Source organism: Tinamus guttatus, unplaced genomic scaffold, assembly GCF_059628265.1.
Source record: "Tinamus guttatus ecotype Peru unplaced genomic scaffold, ASM5962826v1 Tinamus_guttatus_pri_ptg000383l, whole genome shotgun sequence".
In the NCBI taxonomy this organism is placed as follows: domain Eukaryota; kingdom Metazoa; phylum Chordata; class Aves; order Tinamiformes; family Tinamidae; genus Tinamus; species Tinamus guttatus.
This window is the reverse complement of record NW_028288917.1, coordinates 7,291,696-7,300,497: the sequence shown is the minus strand read 5'-3', so window position 1 is coordinate 7,300,497 and position 8,802 is coordinate 7,291,696. Positions and strand designations below refer to the sequence as shown.

General features: G+C 41.9%; 1 protein-coding gene across 1 annotated transcript in view; it reads left to right on the top strand.

The window, feature by feature from the left end:
* The first annotated feature begins 2,959 nt into the window (after nt 1–2,959).
* HMGCLL1 (3-hydroxy-3-methylglutaryl-CoA lyase like 1) overlaps nt 2,960–8,802 on the top strand; it is a 73,599-nt gene continuing 67,756 nt past the window's right edge. Inside the window, exon 1 of the mRNA XM_088530618.1 lies at nt 2,960–3,092. Coding sequence (XP_088386744.1) covers nt 2,988–3,092 — 105 coding nt within the window. The 5' untranslated portion in view covers nt 2,960–2,987. The remainder of the gene's footprint in view (nt 3,093–8,802) is intronic.

Below are 8,802 nucleotides of genomic sequence, written 5' to 3'. Positions count from 1 at the left end.
GCCATGCCTTTCCTGGCCAAGGTTTCGTGTCGCGCTGTAGGAAATCCAACAGTTTGATGTTTCCATTTGTAATGATCTAGCTGTCAACTACCTGTGTAGTTGCATGAGGACAATAAGCAGTCCAGAAACACCTCTCAGAGTGATTTTTCAAGTTTCTCTGTTTATTATACAAGCTTGCATGTTCTTCCCATGTAGTTGACTTGGTGGCATGATTTCTACTAGAGATTATTTACTTTAGTGAAAAGCATTCCTTTTAATAAACATTTTTAAACCAGAAAAGAGTGTGAGCCAACGAGAACGACAGATTCAGAGGAGTATCACAATGATATACAGTTTTAAGAGACAGATGGAAAGCCAAAAGCCAGTCATGTGTAATTTCTATTCACTATCCTCATGTAGCATTAAACACATCTGAGTCCTTCCATGTGTTCTAGTAAACTGAAGTGGTTCCAAAATGCCATTGCTGAACAAAAAATATGCAGAATCAAAATAAAGAACAGCACAGGGCATATAAAGGTCCAGACCATGAGAGGCCCATATGCTGTTACAGAAAGATCTGCCAGAAGTCTCCATTATTCCTCACATTATTTTGTAAAACCTTCTAACAATAAATATACTGGTACTGCCATTCAAGACAGACAAGGCTTAACAGGATATTGTACCATATCTATCTTCATGTTAAAGCAGAGTGGGGTAGAATAAGTTAACCCTTGTAATTACAGAACAACAGCAGTAATTAAAGAACAGTAGCAGTATGATTATTGTTGCCTGCGATGCATCTTTCTTTAAGCTACTTTTGACATTGTGTTGTCCCAAAGGACTCTTGTTTTGGATAGCTCTAAAGCTTTTAATACAGTGCATTTTTTTAGGCAACTAAGTGATCATGTCCCTCTCTCAAGAAACATGAAAATTCAGAACCAAGACAACTGAGTATATTTTATTCACAAAAGTATGTCTTCCAATTTTGAAGCAATCACTTTGCAAATAATTATGAGAAATAATTGAAAATTTGTTCTGTTGGTAAGGATGAAAAGCAAAATTCGGTGTTCAGGGAGAAAAAGATGTACAGTAGGAATAACGACGAGAAATGATTGAATGTGAAGCAAGTTTACCAGGTTTAATTTTTTTAATGTATCATTGTTGCATTTTCCAACCACATTTAGGTATCAGACAAAAAACACTCCTCCATAGTGGTACTCTGAATGTTGAAGTGGGTTTGTGTCAGAAAATATTCAAAATGGTCTTAGCCTAGAAGAGCATGTTGGAGCTTCAAGCCCTACAAAAATCGACATTCCATTCTGGCAGTGTACTTTTCTGGTTTAGCGATGTTTATAGTAACAATGGCAGAGAAGTACTGCTATTAGGAGGGATTTAATAAGGAAAAGCAGTAGTTTGATGGATAAGCTATCTGCAGAAGTTTATTGTGAAGTTCATGTCAGAAGTAGTTGTAGAGAGATGACAGAAACAAACAAATAATTCCACTTTGTTACTGGGGCTGCTTGTAAGAGAAAGGGCTGAGTAGGCAGGAGACAGAGATATGCTTTATACACAGAAATGCTCTTCCTCACCTAGCAGGATTTTTCACCCTAACACCATAATTGGTGATAAGAAATGTATAGAAAGTGTATCAATGAAGCGTTTTTCTCCTCATAACAAAGGGAAAGACTTGATTTTATCTCCTTTGCCTTTGCATTAGCCTTTGTATATTTTATCCCTAGCTATACACGTAATAAGACCTAAGAAAGCAGATTCAGCAAGTATTGGATACTTAGTGGAATCTCAGAAAGAAAAGGTAGGAATTTTGAATACACAAATATTTTACTGGGAGAAAAAAAAAAAAAAAACTCATTGCTTCGGAATTCAGTCAGTGGGCAAATACCATGGCACTCGTCTGTGCCCTGAGACTGTAGAAATGCCTGATAGAAAGGTATGAAAATAAAAGTAAAATGGGATTTTAAAAAATTCTGAAGGGACTCATTATCTTCAACAACATCCCCTCCCCCCCCCCAAAAAAAAGGCCAAGTCATCCAAACAGTATCCAGTTTTTGTTCGCACTGGCACATGGGAGGGAGGGAAGGGTTTGGATGCACAGAACAGCAAGCTTGCAAGTCGAAGGGGCAGAAAGGACAGCTCTTGCAGAGCATCCCGCCTGTCAGCAAAGGGTTGGGACAGAGACTTGGCTACAAACCTGCTAATCTTCTGCAGAAAACGCTTAGGGAAAGGTTAGTGAATTTAGCAAGAGTTCGGTGATACCCTGGAAAAGGAACGATCCAGGATGAATTTCAGATGCAGCCAGTCTTTAACCGGGCAGTAGTCTGGAAAACTGGTTAACGCACTGAATGCTGAAGGAGATGATAAAATATAACCTGCTGCTTTTGAAAGGGCTGCCGAAACGTGAAGGGGTCTCCTTTGCTATGGTCTAGATTTCTGCTACCCAAGAAACGAGCAGCCTCAAAGCAAGGGCACATACAAAACTGCTTGTGAAAGACATGTGCTGGTGGCACAGGCGTGATGCAGGTTTGCCTGCGCAGTCCTGCCATGTCAAACGGCGCCAGCCGCCTCCTCCTGTTGCAGCCCTGGCCCTTCTCCTCGCCCCGCTCCTTCCCGCAGCCATCAGGGTTAACTCCAAGCGCAGCTCGGGATATCCCCCCCACTGCCTGTGCACAGTTTCCACACAAAGCTGGACTGGCAGGGCCGGCACTGCCGTTTCTCCTCAGGGTTGGCTACCCGCCGCACGGGCAGGCTGCCGTGCCGATGGCCACCGGAGCCGTCGCCGCGCTCCCGCGCGGGCTTCCCCCGCGCTGTCGGCCGTTGGCGGCGCGGGCGGCCGTTGGCGGCCGCTGCCGCGGGCGAGGCGGGGATGGCGGCGCGGCGGCTCCCCGCGCTCACTCGCGGCCAATGAGCGGCGGCAGCGGCGGCGGCGGGGGCGGCGGCGGGGTCCCTGCGGCCGGCGGGATGCGCTGACCTTGCGGCTGCCGGCGGGCGTCATGGGCACGGTGCCGTCGGCGCTGAAGCACTGCCTCAGCTACCAGCACCTCCTCAAGGAGCAGCTGTGGATCGGCGAGCCGGCCGCGGCTCCGCAGCCCGCGCAGGTACCGCCGCGCAGGGGCGGGACGGCGCCGCGGCCGCCGCCAGGGGGAAGCCGGGGCGCGGCGGCCGCCATGTGGCGCGGGCGGGCGCGGAGGGCGCTCCGGCACCGCAGGTCGGGAAAGGCCTGCTGTTTCTCACGCCCCAGTGTCCATCTTGCCACGGAGGCGGCGTGAGCCCTCGCGGAGCTGCTGCCTGCCCCCGGTGTCACATGCGCTCTCCTGCGTGTGGGCGGCCAAGCCGCCTGCTCCTCACGGATGGGGTCTCCCTCCTGGCTTGCTCTAGACTGGTCCAACGGGATTGCCATGGAGGGCATGAGGGAGGTGGCTGCTGCCCTTGGTGCTGTCAGCTGTGAATAGGCCCTGGAGATGCTGGGTCTTGGGAGAAGAGGTTGGGTGAGGAGACACAGGGGCAGGCAACCAAGGACCAGGGCATGTGGAAGCAGCTGATGAAGAGAGAAGGTTGGCAGAGGCTTTGGGGCAGAGCCTGGGTGCATCTGGAAGGACATCTAAGGAAGATGTGCATAAAGAGCATGGACTACTTCAAAAAAGGAAATTGTTTGGAGCGTGGGGTTGGCGTCACTATAATAGCTCATGTATTGTTAAGGCCTGTTGTGTCTGACTTGTCATCCTACCGCAGCTAGACTCTAGGGATGAGTAAGCACTTGAACGATCAAAAATCATGAACTAGGCCTGCAACAGAATTTAAAATCATGGCTTAAAATAAAAATGTGTTTACTGTCCATTGTGTCTGCTTTCTGGTTTCTGTACCTTTTGTTTATACCAAGGCTATACACACATTTTTTTCTCTGCTGTAAGCAGCTGAAATGCTGATGCTATTGGATAGCAGTGTAAATTCAGAGGTGGAGAAGTTAGGAAGAAAGAGGTAGTGTTTTGAGTCTCAAGCACAGCTGGCAATATTTCATTGTAATTTTGCTTCAGATGATCTGGGCATGACACCTCAAAAGCTACACATATGGAATAGCCAGAGGAATTATTGTTGGAGATAAAAAAATTGTCAAGCTTTAAAAAATACCGTTCTGAGCACAAAACTTTGTGTAGGTAAGCTACACTACAATTTCCAGCTACTATTGTTTCCTGAACATGCTGTCTGCACAGCGATGAATTTAGGAGGAAATTGAAATGCGTTTTCCTCAGCTGATTCTGTAAACGAAGAAAAGCCTTTTCTTACTGTAAAATATGTAAAAATAGAATGAAGGGACTCGTTATGTATAGGCATGAAACAAAGCACAGTCCCCTTCGGTGACATTACGTACCCTTGCTCCATTTTAGTGCATCACTTTCTTTCAAAAAATGTGAAAAAATACCTCGATTTGCCACTTCGGCTGCATCAGTCTCTGCCCTTTATGAAACAGAGGATCTGAAGGGCTCAAGGGCTACTGCAGCAAAGAGAGGGTCTGAAGTAAAAGACAAGCCCTGATAGCTTCCCAGAAATTCACAGGTCAAGAGAAAATGATGGAATTCTTTATTTTAATGGATGCTTGTAACTTCTGCTTTGTTTTTGCAGTGCGCTTCAGTGACTGTATTTTCTTTCATTCTCATTGCCCTTTTTTTCTCCCTGCAAGGTTCCAGAAAAGTGTCTCCCTCAGTAACAGCAGTGAACATGAGAATTTGCTGCTTAACCTGCATGTTGATGTGACTGCAAGCTGCATGGCCTACATGGCAAGCTGGCCCGCTCAGGCACTGATGCTAATCACATTACGTCCAGCGTTGGGAACTGTTTTTATGCCAACATCAGCTCCTGCATTGCCTCTCTGTGATATTCAGTTAAATACTTTTAATAATTTTTCTGCTTTACAGAAATCTGTTTTTTTTTTTAAATCACAGACACTAAAACAGCCTGTAAAGCAATTAAATTGTTACATTTTCCTGATGCTTGAGTGAGCTCTGTAGCAGTCATCTTTAGGAAAAAAAGTGTTCCTCTTTATGTGATACTGCATCTATAGTAGCACATTTGGTGGTAGTAAAAAATGATTTTTTTGTTGTTGCTGTTTTGATTAGTGCTTGCAAGACAGTTGCAGGCACATTGTAACCACAATTCTGCAGGTGTGCAAAGAAATAAAAAAGGAAAGGGAAGGTTTCCCAGAAGTAATTTAGTGCTTTCACATCTAATGAAAATAGAGAGTTGGTTTTGTTGCTATTTTTTTTCAGTTTTCTTTAAGCACAAAGTAAAATGTAGGTGTTATTAGAGTGTTATTACCAGTGCTCTTGTAAAAGTAAAAACATTCAATTTTATTTGAAAAAATAAGTGTGTATAGATTTGTTCATATGCTATACTGAGAAATTTGTGCTAGTCCATGTTAAAACACCTGGAACTGTGTCTGAGGCAAAACAATGGGGTCTGAAGTGAATAACTAGAGGTCTTGAATCTTTGTTTTCCATTCATTTTCATGCTTCCTGTAGCCAGTAATATTTAGGATTATTAAAGCTATATTTAACTTTGAAACACAAGGATTCTTGACTAGTGAAATTATTGAAAAGGAGATGTGAAAAGCAAAGGGCATTTGGTCTTAACAGCTAGACAGAAAATAAGTAAAATTTACTAGTTTCTCCATTTCATTCATTAATATATTAATTCTGTACTACACAGATAAACAATTGCACACTTGACCAGTAAGTAGGACACCCTGTTCTTGTTGCAGCACGTCATCATCTTCTTCCATTTTCCTCAGTTATTATTATGACCTTTTATATAATGCGATCCTTTGCTCCGTGATCAAGACTACTACTGATGGTGACACATGGCACTTGCAGTTTGTTTTGTGCACTGGGTTCTGATTTGAAGAAACAGGTTGGTTTTGAAGGTTGGACTGAGCATGAGGGAGGAGGGCTGCATATCAGCTGCTTGGCTGTTTTGCTCTGACCTAGGGGCAACCTGTTGGCAGGAAGGTTTCATGCTCAGGGAACGACCGACATTGGTCCTGTCTTACACATTTAATGTTATATTTTCACATAGATTAACATGGACTTTTAATGGATTAGGAATATGGTAAGGACACAGCAAGGAAGAGCCGAATGGTTAAAGAAGTGATGTAAAACACTGGGATGAAATTCAAGAATACAAAATGATTAGGTACTTGGAGACTAATAACATACTTCTGCTATAAACTATAAACTGTGAGATTATCAGTTAGAAGTGATTGAGGAAAAGAGGAACCTTGGAATACTAACAAATCATAAGAGAACTGTGAGTTACCAATACAGTACAGCTGTTAAAAAATAAAGTGAAATCCTAGGCTACATCAGATAAAGTATTTTCATTCAGACAATGCAATGTTAGTGCCATTGCAAAAAACCTTACGTGGGGCATACAATTTTGGTTAGTCCTGTTCAAGAAAATTGAATTCCAGCTGGAACAGTTCAGGTCATGCACCACTAGAAAGAGGAAAATGAAAATGAAATGTAAGATGACTTTTGTTTGTTAAATATCTAGTGGTGGGGCCTGGGAGAAGGGCATGATGGGAGGAGAGGAAAATAAGCTGTAGAGTAGGAATTTAAAAATATCTAAATAATCAAATGATGAGATTCTCAGCTTTCTAATAAAAAGTGAGGCTAAATAACTTATGTAGTTCACATTTAGAAATAGGATTACAATGTGGTGTTCGCAGCATCAAGAATGGATGATTACTTGAGAATTTAAAGTTTATGTAATAAGAAATGTAGGAAATAGGCATGTAAATGATTTCAAATAGAGGGCAATTCCAAATCCAGTTTTTGATTACATCACATGGCTTAGAGAACCTTGGAGAAAAAAGGATTTTGTTAAGGACAGAGTGTCAACTTCAATGCCACTTGAACTCAGTGCAAGAGGATAGTGGCTAAATGTAAGGCAGTAATGACCATCTTTCTCCTGGCAGCTGTGTTGAAATGTACAACTGACAACAACTGACAACTGACAACATGCAATAAACTGGGTGTAAATTTGGACCTAACATGCATGGTGTGATATAGCCTCTTACCCACAGCCTAAGGTTCCCTCATCTCATTAGCTGCCGCACTTGGCATGAGAGATAGATAACATTGTCTTACTTATGTAGTCAGAAGTTAGTCATTTAGATTTTGTATCGTATCGTCATATTTGCACCCATATGTTAGCAATCTCTCAAATTTAATTTTAAATTAAACAAAAAATGACATAATAACAACAAAGTCCTTTTAACAAACTTGTGTATATTTGTGTTAGCCACTTTGTGTGTTCAAAAGTTGGTGCCTGATTCACAGGCATACAACATAAAAATGAGGCATACAGTATTGTGCTACCTAGAATGAGAAGGCGTGACTTTTTTTTTTCCAGTTACATCTCAGAGTGACTAATGTCACTGATGTACTACATTTCGTATTCTTTTATCTTCATGTAATTTTATATTCCAGGAACAAATTCACATTTGCTTTATCATAAACAAGTGGTTTATGTGCTTGTTCCTTTTTTATTGTCATTTACAAAAATCATATCATGTTTTCTTAAAAAAGACAAGTCTTTGTTGTTGCAGATTCCCAAGCATATCCAAAGAAACATTTATTTTATTAATACTCACAAGATATAGAGTGGTATTCAAACAGTAAAAATAGATAGGTGAACAGAGGATCTTTACCTAAAAATGATCGTTAGAAAGCTAAGAACAATTTAGAAAAAAAAAAAAACTTATAAGGTATCTAAGTTCATATTAGCACGCTGTGTTGAGTGTGAATCATGATGACTCTGGAGATGGTAAAAGGCGATTCCACTGAATTTAATAGTTCATTGCTGAGCTCTTTTAAAAATTTTCTTTGAAGTCAAGAGGAGCTTTCCCTGTAGAAGATGAAGTCACACAGAATTACAGAATCACTGAACGGTTGAGGTTGGAAGGGACCTCTGGAGATCATCCAGTCCAAACCCCCTGCTGCAGCAGGGACACCTAGAGCACGTGGCACAGGGTGGCAGCCAGGCAGGTTCTGAAGATCTCCAGAGAAGGAAATTCCACAATTCCTCTGGGCAGCCTGCACGAAGGGCTCTGTCAGTAGGCTCATCTTGATTTTTTTACCAGATAGTGTTCATGCTGTGGAATAAGCAAAAACATCGGAGGGCAGAGTGTTGAAGATGGAGGAAACGAAAGGCTAAGCAGTATGCGTGCTAAAGTTGTCAGGCAGTGTGCTGGATGTTAAAAGGCTGGTAATAAAGTGAAAGTTTGACCTGAGTCGAGTCATTGATTTTTAGTTCTTTTATGCCATTGGATTGTAAATAGTGGAAAGATAAATGAAAATTCCTAGCAGATGCAGAATTATGTTATAGTTGGATTATTATGTGGGTTTAGTACTTTATATTACAGCTGGAAATGTTGTAAAGGATTTAACAGATCTCGCTCTGCAAATTTGGGAATTAAAAAAAAATACACAGGAAATTTCTACTTAGACCCAACATCTGTTTTTTGGTGAGATCCTGTTTTTTACTTGTCCCACCTCTACCTCCTTCAAAGACTACACATGGGCATAGTGGTGCTCATTTCCTCACTTGCTAGCTCTAAGAAAAAGATTAATTTCAGACATCCCATGTTTCAGATCATTGTACTGAAAGTCGTATGTCTTGAGATCATTCATCCTATTACATTTTGTCATTGCCTTGGCTGAGAATGAAGATAAGATGCTTGCCTATGGTCAACTAGATCTAAATGTAGTTCCTAGCGAAATAAATGGGATTTAACTCAGGTTTCATTCTTAA